The sequence below is a fragment of the Lathyrus oleraceus genome, chromosome 5, assembly GCF_024323335.1.
Source record: "Lathyrus oleraceus cultivar Zhongwan6 chromosome 5, CAAS_Psat_ZW6_1.0, whole genome shotgun sequence".
Classification (NCBI taxonomy): domain Eukaryota; kingdom Viridiplantae; phylum Streptophyta; class Magnoliopsida; order Fabales; family Fabaceae; genus Lathyrus; species Lathyrus oleraceus.
In genome coordinates, this window is record NC_066583.1 from 31658117 (window position 1) to 31675597 (window position 17481).

General features: G+C 33.5%; 1 protein-coding gene and 1 non-coding gene across 2 annotated transcripts; both read right to left on the bottom strand.

Annotated features, from left to right (window-relative positions):
• Positions 1-906: 906 nt before the first annotated feature.
• Positions 907-4171, bottom strand: LOC127084986 (GDSL esterase/lipase EXL3). The gene is made up of 5 exons (XM_051025533.1): positions 3832-4171; positions 1992-2122; positions 1686-1919; positions 1353-1608; positions 907-1267 (listed from the first exon to the last, which is right to left on the bottom strand). The coding sequence occupies exons 1-5, from the start codon at positions 4121-4123 to the stop codon at positions 1074-1076; spliced, it is 1107 nt and encodes a 368-aa protein (XP_050881490.1). The 5' UTR covers positions 4124-4171; the 3' UTR covers positions 907-1073.
• An 11104-nt stretch (positions 4172-15275) lies between these two features.
• LOC127088429 (small nucleolar RNA R71) lies at positions 15276-15382 on the bottom strand. The gene has a single exon (XR_007790265.1). It is a non-coding gene; the product is annotated as a small nucleolar RNA R71 (small nucleolar RNA).
• Positions 15383-17481: the final 2099 nt, after the last annotated feature.

Here is a 17481-nt window from a genome sequence, read left to right on the forward strand (position 1 = left end):
TCTATAACAAAGTAAGTCTTTACTTTAGTGGTGGGACCTATTTGTTGGAAATCATCGGTTCAATCCATATTGGTCATGTCGACAACTAAAGGACAGTACATGGAAGCAGGTGAAGTTGCAGTATAAGTTATATGGCTTGCACGATTGATGAGATAATTGAGTTTTGAGCAAGGTGTAATTCGGTTGCATTGTGATAGTCATAATGTTATTTTTGTTTGCAAACAATCAGGTGTATCATGTTAGGACTAAGCATATTGGTGTAGGATTTCACAAGATCGAAGAGTTATTTGTATATGTACATATATTACTTGAAAATGTTCATATTTCAGAGAATATAGTTGATATCATGATTAAGCCAATCATCAGTGACAAATTAAAGAACTATTGGAACTTGTTACACATTTCTCAATGTTAAGCAGGAGTTGTATCTCCCTAGTTGTCGGGATGTGATCGTCATACAGAAAGTCTTCACAGGGGTTTCATATTCGCCAAAGTGATGTTGAGTATGACTCATTAGAAAATGAGGAATTCAACATGTGGAAATTCCAAATGGGTTTTAGACTAGCTATTTTTTATAAGTCTTAGATCAATTATTTACTATAGATAGGTGACTAAGGTTAAGAGATATCTTGTAAATTGAGTAATAGTATTATATATTGCATGTAACACTGTAATCATAATTAATAGACAAAAATAAAGATAATTATAATTGTTCTATAGTTTGAGAAATAGATATTATTTGCCGATCTGCATCAAGAAATATCAATTTACTTAGTTTGGTTTATGTTTAATCTTCTACATGTTGATTTAACATGAAGTAACATTTATATTTTCTAAATTCAAATATTAAATTTAATCTTATAACATAATGCTTTTTATTATATATCTAAAAAGAACTAGAAACAGTTGCACACTTTAAACATAATTCTTTTTATTATCTCCACAAAAAAATGGGAACAGTTGTACACTTTAAACATGTTAAAGTCATCATTGTGAAACAAAACAATAATAATAATTATAAAAAAAAGATAAATAGATAGTTATAACATGCCATGAGAAAACATGAGATGTCATCATCTTGTCAAGCGATCCCTATATTTTGGAAGAACCTCACCCACAAGCGTTCTGTATACACTTTCTGTAGGATGATAACTATCCCAAAAGACATATTCTTTATTATTATCACATGTGGGAATCAAAGGGTTACATAACACTGAAACTTCTAGTTTTCCTGTTCCACAACAACCTTTATCTGCAACTCTATACCCTGCATCTCATCAATTCAAAATTCATCAGTTAATTAATTAATTAATTTAACTAAATTAATTAATTTTCTAAAAAAAAATTATTACCATATTTTTGAGGCTTTAGAATGATATCAAGTAAGGGGGTGTAAATATCAATATAAATAACCCTACTATTAGGCAAACTAGAGTGAAGATAATCCATTTGGTTTGAGAGTTTGGAGTTAAATAACTTGGCTGCTTCATTGTATTCTTCATTGATATTTCTAGATAAACCCCCACTTAGTGTTCTCTGTGATGGTAAGTATCCAATAGGTGCTGCACTGAACACTCCAATTCTCCTAGCTCCAAGTTGATATATTTCCTTCAATTATATATGAAAATGTATATTAATTTTGTTGTTGTTAGTATTGTTTAATTTATTAAGAATAAAACAAGTACCTTAACGAACTTTGAGGCTTCGTTGACCATAAGATCAGTATAAGCAGGAACATCATAGTGAAGTTGTGGGGTGCGAATAGTAAAATAAGTGTTGGCAAGGTCATCACTTCCAGCTACAACAAGGAAAAGAGTGTTGGCTATGATGAAGTTTTTTCTTTTTTCTCCAACCACATCTTTGAGTTTCACTATGTATTCTTTGAACATTTCTAGTTGATCAGACATTGAAATCACCGACTGATATATAAATAATCATTAGTACAATTATATAATAAAAAGTTTATATTATGAATATTATATTATTATTACCACAATTTTAGATGTTAAAGGATCATAACCAGAAGCACCAGAAGCAAAGCATACACCAGTTGGAAGGTCACTTGGTTTCAGATTTGGATCCAAATAAGCTGGTAAAAGCTCCTTAATACCGAAATATTCAACTAAGAACAAAACAAAAATAATTAAATGTCACATATGATTTAATTTGTATTTTCAGAAACATTTGATAATATTTACCAAAACTAAGTAGTGTTTGATAACTGTTAAAATAATATATATATATATATATATATATATATATATATATATATATATATATATATATATAATGATTAGATCAAACTTTGACTGTTAAGCTTAAGTAGTTGTGATTTGTTTTATTAGAAGCAAAAGTAGTTGGGTTTCTTTGATCACATGATAAGGTTTCATCTAATTTGTAGTGTCTTCTTCTTTTGTCATTGTCATATGGCGGTGAGGCATTCATGGTGGGAAGGGCCCTATGAGATGACATATATGGTTACTAAAAACCTTGAAATATGTGTTTACAGATACATTTTTTATTTATTAAATCACATAACAACTACATTTCTATCCTTAAATATAAATATATTATCACGACTTCAAGACTTAAAGTAATTGATATATTGTTTATTTATATATATTAAGCAGTTATATATATATATATATATATATATATATATATATATATATATATATATATAATATATATATATATATATATATATATATATATATATATATAATATATATATATAACATTAAGTGTAAAAATTATTTATATTATTAATTATTAAATAATCCTAAGTTCTATATTAGTTAAACATAATAAAAATAGTTTGTATAAAATGACATATTTTAAATCAGTTTTTGTAAAAATAAATTAGACTAAATTTTAATATAATTTCAAAGCTTATTGATAAGATCATAGATAACTTATTATTAATATTCACGGATCAATAAATTCCTAAAAGTGTATGATGTAAGGAGATATATTAGAAATAGTTTACATCTCATTTAAATTAGACATATAGATTGAAAAGAGTTATATACTAATACCTCTCATTTTATTAATCGATTTTGTAAAAATGAATTATGTCAAACTTTAATATTAATTTTTTATAATTATTAAATTTTTAAAATTTAAATGTATTTAACTTTTGTTGCTTATTATTAAATAACACTTAAAAATAACTGAAATTAACAATATTAATCTATTTACTTTGACAGTAGATAAGATTTTAACTTATCATAAAATTAATATACATTTAAAAATTAACATGCAACTACTTTCTCTTATTCCTATTATAAACAAAATAATAAATTAAAATTTTAGTTTCCATCATAAATTAAAGTTGTGTAACAAAATATATGAAACTATTTAATAAAAGTGTTATTAATATATGAAACTATTTTTTGGCTTTGCTTATAAAAAAATAATGTTAATAATATATCTTTTTATTGAATTTAATCAATATCTAATGGAGAGTAATTAACCAAATATCAACATATATTTTAATAAATTTTACTTATGTTTTACATGACATCTAGTAAGTTAATTAATTATAACTAACTTTAAGTAATATAAAACTAATTAGTTTTAGATTTTTAATGTAAAGAAATTTTACACATATGAAACTAATTAGTATTAGAGATTAAATAACAAAGCCTTTAGAAAGTTAAAGATACTGCAAAGTTGATAAGGTAATATAGAAAAGTTACTAACATCCTATTAAAATCAGTTAACATATACTAATCAAATATATAATTCAAAAGAAAAAAAAAGATTATTAGAAGAATATACACAACCTAAAATTTTCCTAAAGAACAAAAGAGTTTATATATTATATACCTATCAAATCTGAAGGATTCTTGCCATTACAAAATCGACCAGTTGGAATCCCTCCTTCAAAATCTTGACCATAAGGAGAGAAATTGCACTTAACAATAGTTTTGATATTGTTATTATTTCCAGTATCCATGATGGAATCTCCAAAAGCTATGAATGCAGGAACTGTAACATTTGGTGGTAGTTTCACCAATGAGTTTGTTCTATAGGATAAAACTAACAAAAAAATAAAACGTAATAGTATTAATCTAGTTGATGAGTAAGTACTTGGAACCTTCATCATATACACAACCATTTTAGAGAAAGAGATAACTTGTTAATATATTTTGCACGTATTCTGCGTAAATTTATATATCCACAAAACTCTAGTCATTTATTGCATGCGAATTATTGAATCCAACGGTTTTTTAATATTTATATGACGTGTACATAAAAAAGTAATTATCTAACAACATATGGTATAACAGTTGTATTGTTAGATTAGTTTATTAATTTATACAGATGGGGGCTCGCACTTCCTTATCACTAGCTATTACATGCATGGTTAAAAAACATTCTATAAAAACTAATTTAAGAATGCAAAGGATATAGGTTAGTTCGCGAGGCATTTTTAGTAAGTAGAGATATAGGTTAGTTCGCGAGGCATTTTTAGTAAGTTGAGAAAGAGAAAAAATGAAAATAAAGATTGATATTATTGAATTATGATGGTATAAAATTGAATTATAAAATATATATATATATATATATATATATATATATATATATATATATATATATATATATTATATATATATATATATATATATATATATATTATATATAATTAACTTATATATTAAGTAACAAACCCTAAATTCTAGTTAATTTTGGGTTTGGACTACACAATTTGGATTATATCACAGTATACCCTCATATAATTCAAGTTGTCGAATATACGCTAATCATAATCGATCTGAACTATTCTTAATCTCTTTCTCAAATTAAGGAATATGCCGATCTTCAATTCTTTGGTGAAAATGCCGGTCAACTGTGTTTCACTTGAGCAATGTCTTACTTCAAGTTCACGTTGATTTACCTTTTCCTTTAAGAAGTGAAATCTAGCTTCGATGTGCTTACTCCTTTCATGCAAAACTGGATTTTTCGCAAGATTTATGGATGACTTGATGCCGATCTGCAACACTAGAGGTTTCTTCAATTCGACCTCAATCTCTTCCAGCACAGATCTAATCCAAATTGCTTGACACGCAACATATGATCATGTTATATATTCAGCCTCACACAATGACAATGTCACCACAAGTTACTTTCTCGAGCACCATGAGATTTGGGCATCAAATTCTTGAAAGAAATAACTAGTTGTGCTTCTTCGATCTTCATTATCTCCACACCAACCAACATTTGAATAGCAAGTAACCATAGCTTCTTTACTTTCAAAGTCACGTCGAAATACAATTCCATAGTTTACCGATCCTTTTAAGTATCTCATGATTCTTCTTGCAGCCTTCATGTGTGACACCCTTGGTTCACCCATATATTTTCTCACTAATTCGACTGAGAAACCTATATCATCTCGGTTGTTGCACAAATATCTCATAGATTCGACAATTTATTTGAACAAAGTTGCATCGACTTTGTCTTTATCTCATGCTTCTCCAACTTCAAATTTGGTTCGACAGGCGAAGATGCAGGAGTCAAATCATCCATTATGAATCTCTTGAGTATCTCTTTGACATACTTTATATAATGTAGCATCATACCTTGATTTGACATTTAAAATTCCATGCCTAGGAAATAAGACAAGTTTCCCAGATCCGACATTTCACATTCCCTCATCATCATCTCTTTGAACTTCGACAAGTTCTTCAAGCTATTTCCAGTTACCAGCAAGTAATCAACATATAAGTAGATAATTGTTATATCTTATGCCACAACCTGTGCATAGACACCATACTCAGACCTGTATTTGACAAATCCCAATTCGATTAAGTATGAGTCGATCTTCTTGTCCCATGTCCTAGATCCCTACTTAAGGCTATAGAGCGCTTTGTGAAACTTATACACTTTTCTTGCTTCCTCCTGTATCACAAACCTATGAGGTTGTATGACATAGACTTCTTCGTCTTAGGGATAATTCAAAATTGTTGATTTCACATCTAAGTGAAATATCGACCAATCTTACTTGCATGCCAAGGCTATAACCAATCTGACAGTCTCCAATCTTGCGACATGTGCATACAATTAAGGGTATTCAAGTATTTCTTTCTGAAGAAATTCTCGAGCTACCAATCTCCTCTTATGTCTTGCTATCAACCCACCAACATTGTGCTTCAGCTTGAACACCCACATCACTTTGATAGCTTTTGTATGTGTCGACCATTCGACTAACTCCCATGTGTAATTTCTTTCAATTGCTTGTAAATCTTCGACCATAGCTGACTTCCACTTTATATTCTTTAAAGCATCGTTATATTTGATTGGTTCAACACCTGTAAGTAAAGAAAAATGAACTAATACTCCATCTGGTGTAACTTCATCATCACTAGTTACTTCGTAGTCTTGAAGCCTTGTTGAACAAACTCTAGTTCTTTTAGGCCTCTGGATTGTGCTAGTCATACCCTCTTCAACTTCGACTGTGTCGGGAATGTCAAAAGCTTCTTCGACTAGAATATCTGCATTTGCTTTGACTTCGAATTCATTGGTTTCTTTGTCGATTCCATAGCTCATTAATGGCTTGTTAATTTGCTCACCAGAATTCCAATCCCATGCAGAATTTTCATCAACAACAATATATCAACCCATCATGATCTTCTCATCGATTGGATTGAATAGCCTGTGTGCTCCAGTTTTAGGACATCCTACCAGAATCATAGGTTCACTCTTGTCATCAAGATTCTTTCATCTCGCATCAGAAACACGCTTGTCACAAATAGAGCCAAACACCTTCAGATGACTCACTGATGGTCACTTTCCACTCCACACTTCTTCAGGAACCTTGTTCTTCAGCTTCTTATAGGGCACTTGTTCAGAATATAAATAGCAGTGGAAACAGTTTTGCCCCCATAAGGATTTGGGCAAATTCTTCTACTTCAGAATGCATCTTTCCATGTCCAATATGGTCCTATTTCTTCTTTCTTCTATTCCATTATGTTGAGGCGTTTAAGGAGAAGTTTCCTCATGATCAATACCATGTTCAACATATAATTCTTCAAACATCTTTGATGTATATTCGCCACCTCCATATGTTTGCAGAACCTTGATCTTCTTTTCACTCTGGTTTTCGATAAGTATTTTGAATCTCTTAAAGATTGCAAATACTTTTTCATTTCGCTTGATCATATATATCCAAAGCTTGAGTACACTCATTGACAAATGAGACAAAATACTTGTTTCCATCAATGGTATGATCCTCGAACGGGCCACATACATTTGAATGTACTACTTCTAGTATGCAAGGGGATCTCATTGGCATAGTCGAAATGAAATATCTTTTGGATTTCTTTTCGACTAAGCAACCTTCATAGAGTTTGTCGAACATCTCAAGACTTGGTATACCAATTACCATATCTTGATTAATCAGTTGATTGAGTGATCGAAAGTTCAAATGTCCAAACCTCAAATGCCATAGCCAACTATGCTTGTGGTCGACAATAGTTTTTAGACATCGTACTCTAGTTGAACTGATCATTGTGTTGAATGTTCTATTTTTCGACAAAGGAGATTTCAAGACCAAATCATTTTAAGTGTCAAAAAGTTCCAAGTCTCTATCTTTCATAATCACTGAGAAACCTATTTCGACCAGTTGTCCAGTACTTAGCAAATTTCACTTTATTCCAGGTACATAGAATACATCTTTGATCATAGATTTTCCTTAATTTCCCCTTTGAATAACTATGTCGTCAGTACCTTCTGCTTGCAACGAGATATTATCAGCAATTTTGACCTTGCTCTTCTTTGAATTGTCGAAGTATGTCAACCATACTTTTTGACCAATCATGTGATTCGAGCACCCCGAGTTGAGGAACTAGATATTGGAGTCAACATGGTCATCTACAACCATACCCATAACCACCATATCTTTAAAATCATCTGAATCTTGGAATTCAAGGTTCAATCTTTCCTCCTTGCCTTTTGACTCTCCCCTATCTTTATTGTCCAACAATTCTTGCCCAAGTGACCCCACTTTTCAAACTTATAGCACTACACACCTTTTTTCTCTTAGTTTTTCTGATAGGAGTTTCCTTCTCCTCTTTTCTAGGATTTAGAAGCCCTATCATCGACCTTATGCTTTTAAGGGTTCGACCAAGACTTCTTGGTCTGAGTCTTGTCTCATTTTCCTTTGAACTTGTCAGAACCATCACGCTTCTTCCAAACCTGGGCCTGCAGTGCTTGTATCGAATCTTGAACCCATTTCCTTTCGACAATCCTAATCTCATACGCCTCCAACGAACAAATCAAATCTTCCAATTTCAGGGTTTCAAGATTGTTGAATTCTTAAATAGCTACGATAATGTAATCAAAGTGAGAGGTCAACGTACGCATTACCTTCCCAACTATCATCTTATCAGTTAGGGTTTCACCATAACCCTTCATGAGATGGACGAGATTATACACCCTTAACACATAGCCTACAATCTTTTCATCTTCTCCCATCTGCAGCAATTCATACTGCACGCAAAGTTTGAAATTTTCCAACTTGACTTTCTTATCTCCTTCATAGTACTTAACAAGAATATCCCATGTCTCCTTCGCCGATTCAGCATGAGATATTTTGTCAAAATTTTCCAAATCTACTGCCGTTTGAATGCAATACGCGGCCTTGCAGTCTTTATTCTTCGCCTCCTTATTCGCGATTCGCTGAGCATCGGTTGCAATCTCAGCAAGCTCAGGGTCCTCATTAGTAACCACTTCTAGGATTTCATGAACTTCGGGGAAGGACTTCATCTTCTTGCTCCATCGGTTACAATTTTTTCCGTAAAGAATTACAAGATAATTCGGAATGCCATTAGTACCATTCATCATTGCAGCGATTAATTAACAACCCACGATCCCATAAATACGATCACTGATGTGTGATTCTTGCAAACACGATCAGGAATCTAACTGGAGCTCTAGATACTGATTTGTTAGTGTGTGAGGAACTTTTAGTGAGGAAAGAAAGAAAGAGAGAGAATGAAAATAAGGATTGATATTATTGAATTATGATTGTACAAATTAAATTACAAAATTTTTCTATTTATATACAACTAACTTGTATACTAAGTAATAAACCCTAAATCCTAATTAACTTTGGGTTTGGGCTACACAACTTGGATTATATCAAAACAAATGTCTCATTACAAAATATAGAAAATTATAATATTTAAAGATTTACATTAATCTCTAGATTCAATGTATGCTTTTTTTATGTCTTTGGTGTTACAATTTAGTGGTTTAATTGTCCGGGATAACTTATGTAGTAGTCAAGATTTAAACTATTGTTACATTCCTTCTCTTAACATATTTAATTAAAATAATAGTGCTATTAGGTCGATAACAAAAAAATTGTATATTTTTTAAATATAAAATTAAACTTTAAAGTTGGTTAAATTTGAGTTTTATCTTAGATAATGTAGTTCAAAATACAAGAGTTATGGTCCCGACATATTTAACTTGGGGTTCTTCAAAGCTTGCAGGGAGATCATTAAAAAATATTTGATGCAGTTTATCAAAGATTTTTTTTTTTTGAAATGCAAAGATGCCAAAAACAGTGGAAACATCATTTTTGGCGTTAATTCTGAAGAGAGACAATCCACAATATTGGGATGAGTTCATACCGATTTGTTTGATTCACAACTTGTATAGGATTCTCGCAAAATTGTTGGCTAATAGATTGAAGTAGGTTATAAATGGTTTGATTTCTAAATCTCAAAGAGCTTTTATGGGCCAAGGCAGATATTCGACGTAATTTTGATTTTGAATGAGATTGTGGATTATTCCAAGCATTTTAAGAAGAAGTGTATGATTGTAAAGATTGACTTAGAATAAGCTTATATAAGGTGTCTTGGAAGTTTTTAATATTTATCATGAAGAAGATGGATTTTGGTAACGTTTGGACTACCTAGATGGAAGCTCTGATTTGCAACAACACCATGTCGATCATTGTGAATAGGAGCCCAACTGTTGAGTTCGTTGTTGATAGAGGTTTACATCAAGGAGACCCATTGTCTTCATTTTTATAATGCCATCAGTCAAGAAGATTTTCATGGGTTCTGATTCAACGATGACACTCATTTCGAGTTGTTGCAATTTGTTGATAACACGGTTATTATAGAAGATGGTTCCTTGCAATTTGTCTACTAGGTATTTCTTTATATATTTTTTTATGAATTGAATGTGTGACAAAATAATCAAAGAAGAAGAAAACAAAAATCAATAATTAGATGTCATTCTGCAGGCAGGTGTAGTGGACCAGGGATGTGGAATAACAATTGGGCGCACTGAGCTTAACATGGAAATCCCAAGGTTGCAGGTTATTGTTTGTTGTTCAGCAAGCATTCAGAAGGGGGTGTAACAAGGCCATGAGGGTGTGGCCAATAAGATGGTATCAGGATCAGCAAGGAAAGCCCAAGATACATTGTTGTTGATGTTACTCCAGAAAGGGTGTGTATTAGGAAATTGGATGTGTGATGAGCAAGATCCATGGGCCTATATGCTAGGTGAGCCCTCAACGCGCAAATGAGTAAAGCTAAGGGGAGACTCAATTCATTGCAAGCTCCTCTACCTTAATTCACTCTCCTCTCTCAATTTCTCTTCCCACTGGAAATCATTATGTTGCGCCGGAGGCGGTGGAGCATTCCAAATGCACCTCAAATCACCACTAATATGATCCTCTCAACCTCCGCTATCATATTCTCACACTCGTTTCACCAAAATCTCACTAAATTTCTCAAAATAAAGTCAAATATCCAAGAACCCTAAGTTGTAAAATGTGAAGTGAATGTAACTGCTTCGGGCAATGGTTAGGACAAATGTTTTAGAGGTTAGGGCACTGTTAGTGTCAAGTGAATTAATGAAGAAATTAGTTAAAAAGTTAACTATCTTAAATCGTTTGTTGAGTGTGATAGTAGAATGAGTTAATTTATGACTGTTACTGAAAGAGTTAGTTAAGTGGACTGTTAGAATTAGTTAATCTAGAGTTTAGAGTTAGGTTAGTTGATGTTTTAACTAACTGTTAGGGAAAATTAGCAAAGGGTTAGTTATAGTTAGTTACAATTTGAATTTGACAGGTAGGATTAGTAATTTAATTGTGATTGAGTTTGAATGGAATGTTAGTTATGATTAGTAAAAATAGTTAGAAAAACGTTAGTGAAATGAAATTGCCAGCTAGTGGATTAGCTTTGCTAAGTTTGAATTGGTGTTAGGGTGAACGCTTGTGAATGTGAATTGAAATGGAGCTGCTACAAGGAAAGTAAAATAGTGAAAACTAGTTAGTTAGTTTATTGAATTGTTAATAATTGTTAGTGATATTTGAACAATTACAATGTACTATTATTGGAAGTAGCTTAGTGTAGCGGGAAATTCATGATCATCAAGCTATTGACAAGCTAGAGATCAATTAACAAGAGTCGTCACCGCGCTTTTATTGTTTCCAATGGAAAAGGGAAAAAGTACGAACAAAACCCGAAAGTAAGAAGTTTTCAAATAAAAAAACTAATAAAAATCAGAGATCACAGGTAAGGGGGTTGGTTACACAGAGGGAAGGTGTTAACATCCAAAGTGTCCTAGGTACTCCTAGGGAGCCCTTTTTGTATGCATATGTATTTTGTAAAGTGATGTTTACAAACAAATAGAATGGGGGGATGAGAAAAGAATTGATTAATTATATTTTTGTGTTTGACAAGATCTTCGGTCTTGTGCCTAGGCACCAATATAAAAATGAGTGATCAAAACCTCGTAGTTCGTGCTACAAATTTCAAAGTGAGTATGTTGGTTTTAACAAAATTTAAGTTTGAAGGGCATAAAGGCCTAAAAATATTTTGAATGAGTTATTTCTTTTTGGCTTTTTGAAAGTTTAACTCAAGTATAGTTAAGTTTATTTACAAGTTTGATTTAAGAAAATAAGTTTGAAAATGCAAAGGCATAAGGCCAAAGTTTCTATCTTTTTTGCAAAAGTGGTCAAAGTTTAGAACAAAAGTAGTTCACACAAAGAAGGTTTTAAAAATGGAGGAAGAGATTTTGAAATTAAAGAAATGGGGAGAAGATAAAGAGGTTATCCTATGCACAAAATTTAAAAGTTTAAAGTTGAAAAAATCGGACCAAATGGGAGCAATCCAATAGACAAGTATGTCAATAGAAACCCAGAATTCCCTTGGACTTTTTAGAATCAAGCAACACACAAATGCACAATTATATCAATCTTGAAGAGCAAAGGCATCAAATAAAGATGGCCTCATTCAAGCTTAGCCACTTCAATGATCTTCTTCAACATAGTCCATGTAGTAGATGAATTCCACAAATCACAGGTTCAACATAACAGCTTAACAATGATCAATGTTGTAGATGAGTCTAGAGAGATCTAGAATGATGTATCAGATGAATTCAAATTTGCAAGCACTTGGTTCTTCAACAAATTGGCATTGGCCAAGTCCATTAGCAAAGGAATGTTGCCTAAGTTCTAAGTCCAATTGGGCAAGATCAAACCAACAGTCCACTCAAATGTCTCTTAGGGTTTTTGTTATTATTATGTACATAAATAGTCAAAGACAAAACAAACAAGCAAACAAAATAATATCACAATATGGTCCAAGTGGACAAAGTGAAAATTACATTATCATAAACAATTAGAATGATATGTACAATGGCAAATGATATAAAGTGGTAAAAATAAATTGCATTAAAGTAAAGGCTTGAAAGTAAAAGTTAATGGTTAGTAAGTTAGTAGTTAGTTTTGTTTTGCTTTTGATTTCAAGACATTCTTTGGAGAACACTCAACCCACTTACCACAAGCATGGATCCTTGAACCAAAACATCTTCCAAAGGAAGGAAAGAAGGCCAAGTTTCCACACAATACCATGGAAGAGGGGAGACTTATAATCTCACTAACTAGAATGCTTATGCCTTTTATGTCACAAATTTAGCGCTATGTTAAGCAATCGTAATTGGACTTATATAGAATTCATAACTATTTGAGGTCGGGCAATAGACTTTTGGTGTTAATTGATAACACTGAAATTCACTGTATTTTCGACTCCGATTTCGCATGCATTTTAGTAGTTTTGTTGTCATTTTGTTCTATTATTACTATGTTTTTCTTTGTTTTCAGGTTTTTACTTTAATCGGAGCCCCGATCGAGAAAAGGAGCGAAAAAGAGCTAAAAACCCTAAAATTCAGCATTTTGTACTTGTGGCTTCCACCATGGCTGGCGCCATAGACTCTGCCATGACGTGTCCAAGCTCAACCTCCCTCAACTGCCACGTTCCGCACTACTTCCACTAAGGCGCCTCAGATTGGCCTTGTGGCGGGCACCATGGCCTTGTGGCGGGCGCCACAAGAGGAAAAGTTTTCCCTCCCATTTTCAAGTTGAAGGACATCCTTGTCATTTCCATCTTTTTACTTGCTTATAAATAAAACTCGAAATCACTTTTTCAACCATCCAAACTTAGAGCAGAGGCAAACTTAGAAGCAAACATTGTTTCACTTAGGCATATATTCAGTATTTTAAAGTGGTAATCGCTTCGCATTGGAGTGTTACCACAATTGTGTAATCGAGTCGGTGATCGAGTCTGTAATCGAGTTTGGAGCACTTTAGAAGGAAGTTAATCCTGCCGCCATTTTTATTTCCGCTTTACAATTTACTCAACCCTCCGATTGGAGCAGGTTTTTATTACTTGTCTTTATCTTATTTATTTCCTCGCACTCGCTTTAAATTATTTATTTCCTCGCACTTGCTTTAAATTATTTATTTCCTCGCACTCGCTTTACTTTTATTTATTTCCTCGCACTCACTTCGAATTATTTATTTTCTCGCACTCGCATTAAATTATTTACTTCCCGCACTCGCACTACTTTTATTTACTTTCCGCACTCGTACTACTTTTATTTAAATTAATGCACTTTTACTTTACCATGTCTAACTAAACTTATAAGGTTAGAATGTAAGGATCGTAATTGAACCGATAATCCGTACAATTGTTCGTAGAAGCACTTAAGGGCTATTTTAACTTTCAACTTAAGTTTTCCCACACTTCAATTTCGTTGGGTAAGATCGAAAGCCGTCCAACATCTATCTAAACTTAATTGTTTTTAACTATTTCAAAAACAACAAAAGCGCTTTGTTTAGTTCATTAGGAGATTTTAACTTAAGAAGAAAAGAGATTTTAAAACTATTTTCGGACGCGTTTATAAGTTTAGAGTCTGGTTCGTAAGAACCTCTTTTGGTTAAGAAATTCAGGTTATAATACTTTTCAACTTAGTCAAGACACTATATTTCTTAAAAATAGGTTTACTACTCTAACGCAATGCGCGCCTTTTTATAAGTGACAATAAGAGGGTTTGATTAGGGAGTATAAGTCGGTTCTGAATACGCGAAAGCGACAGTTCCCGTTAAATTAGTTCTTTTCAAAGTAGGAAATATTGCCCATAAGTAGTTCTATTAGCAAGTACTTGGATTATTAATTGATTATGTGAATTACATTCGACCCTGTCTTTATTAATTAAACTTTATTCAATACCTTACTTTTCTTTGCACACTCTAAAAACACCTATTTTGATTGCCTTTGATAAACACCATACAATAGATAACGATAGATTGACACTTGGTCTCTGTGGATTCAACAATCTTTTATATTACTCTGACACGTTCGTATACTTGCGAAAAGCACCGCATCAAGTTTTTGGCACCGTTGCCTGGGACCAATTTCATCAAATTTCATTTCCCTGTTGTTATATCGTTTAGACTTAGGCTATTTCCCGTCGGTCAATGCGAAGAACTCGCAGCACCGGAAGTTTAAGCTTAGTATATCCTCTGGCGGAACCTAAACGTTACGCTCGCGCACGTTTATTCTTTCATAGAATTAAGAGAGCTATGGCCGAAGATCAAAACCAAAGACCTCTTAAAGATTTCGCTCAACCATAAAATGAAGAACCTAGTTCTAGTATAGTAAACCCAACCATCCCAACTAATAATTTCGAACTTAAACCATCCCTGTTGCAACTAGTGCAACAGAGACAATTTGTAGGTCTCGCTACTGAGAACCCAAACCAACATTTAAAAATATTTCTTCAATTAGCAGACACTTTTAAAACCAATGGAGCTTCTCCTGAGGCAATACGTTTAAGATTATTCCCATTTTCCCTCAGAGATAAAGCCCTATCATGGTTAGATTCCCTTCCACCCATATCCATTATGACTTGGGATAACCTTAGAAGAGTTTTTCTTGCTAGATAGATTCCCCCCCAGTAAGACCGCCGTTCTTCGAAATCATATAACTAAATTTACCCAAAACCAAGGAGAATCGTTGTTCGAAGCTTGGGAGAGATATAAAGAGTTGTCACGAGCATGCCCACATCATGGTTTAGAAAATTGGTTAATCATTCAAACCTTCTATAATGGAATTCACTTTAACACGAAGATGACCATCGACGCTGCCGCAGGCGGTGCTCTGATGAACAAACCTTATCCTAAAGCCAGTGCCCTCATTGAAGATATGGCTGAAAACCATCAATCATGGGGAGTCAAATGAGCGACAGTTGAGAAGAAGGAAGCCCAAGGAGGAGTGCATGAACTAAGCTCTATAGACATGATGCAAGCGAAAATGGACGCATTAACCCTTAATGTCGAGCATATGTGCATAAACCCGAATACTATAGCCGCAGTTTCGTCGAATTGTGAGATATGTGGAACCAAAGGACACCAATCTGCAGAATGCAGTCTATTAAACGAAACCCACTATGAGCAAGTGAACTACACCCAAGGGAACCCATACTCGAATACCTATAACCCTGGATGGAGGAATCACCCGAACTTCTCCTATAAAAACAATAACCCTATCCAAAATATTGCACCTCCGAGACCTAGTTATCAAGCCCCTAGATCAAATCAACCTATGTAACCTGTACCACCAAAGCCGAGCCTTGAGAAAATTATGGAAAATTTTATCACTGCTCAAACCCAACAAAATAAGGAATTCATGAACCAGAACATTCATGTTAACAAATTGATTACTCAGTTAGGAACCAAGGTTGACCAAATAGTTACTCATACTAAGATGCTTGAAACCCAGATCTCTCAGGTAGCTTTAAACCAAGCCCCTTAGACTACACCTGGAGGACAGTTCCCTGGACAACCTCAACAAAATTCGAGAGGACAAGCCAATGCCATTACCCTACGAAGTGGGAACGCTTATGATGAGCCACCAAACCCTAGATTGAGTGAACCTGAAACTTCTAAGGAATGTACCAAACCCACATACGAAGTAAAGGAACCAGAGGAACCTGAAAACCAGGAAGGTCGAGAAAAAGGAGAGGAACCTAAAGATAAAACTTACGTACCACCCCTGCCATATAAACCACCTATACCATATCCGCAAAGACTCAAACAAACCCAGATAAATAAACAGTATCAAAAATTTATTAAAGTTATAGAAAAACTTCATGTAGAAATCCCTTTCACATAAGCCATCACCCAAATACCTTCTTATGCAATGTTTCTCAAAGACATCCTTACCAACAAACGTAGACTTGACGATATGAAGCCTTTGGAATGTAATGCTATTTCCGAGGACAAATTAGCAAAGAAAGATAAAGATCCTGGAAATTTCTCCATTCCTTGCCTTTTGGGTAATCATGTCATCGAAAAAGCTTTTCTAGACCTAGGAGCTAGTGTGAGCTTAATGCCTTTAGCAGTTTGTGAGAGGTTAAACTTAGGAGAATTACAACCTACTAAGATGTCACTTCAGTTAGCCAATAGATCTGTTAAATATCCGATAGGCATTTTAGAAGATGTCCCTGTTAGGATAGGTCAGTTATTTATCCCTACTAATTTTGTTGTCATGGACATCAAAGAGGACAATGATATACCAATCCTTCTAGGTAGACCATTCTTATCGACTGCAGGAGCCATAATAGATGTCAAGAAAGGAAAGTTGACATTTGAGGTAGGTGACGAGAAAATAGAATTTATACTTTCGAAATTTCTTATGGAACCTGTGATGGGAGACGCGTGTTATGCCTTAGATGTCATTGATGAATGTGTTAGAGAATTAGAACAAGAAGAAATTATAAAAACAATTAAGTTACCATAAACTCTCATAAGGGAAGATGATGACTTTAAGAAACCCTACATCGATGATAACCTTTACGAATGTTTATCCCTTACCCCAGATCCTATGCCATGCCCTAAGAAACCAACCTTAGAACTTAAGGAACTGCCTAAGAACCTGAGATATGAGTTCCTCGATGAAAAGATGAACCGTCCAGTTATAGTCAGTGCTACCTTGAGCCAAGAGGAAACGAACCAACTTTTAGACGTGCTACGAAGATATCCCTCAGCCTTAGGATATAATATCTCTGACCTGAAAGGTATAAGCCCATCTGTATGCATGCATCGGATTTCGCTCGAAGAAGATTCAAAACCCTCTAGGGAACATCAGAGAAGAATAAACCCTATAATGAGTG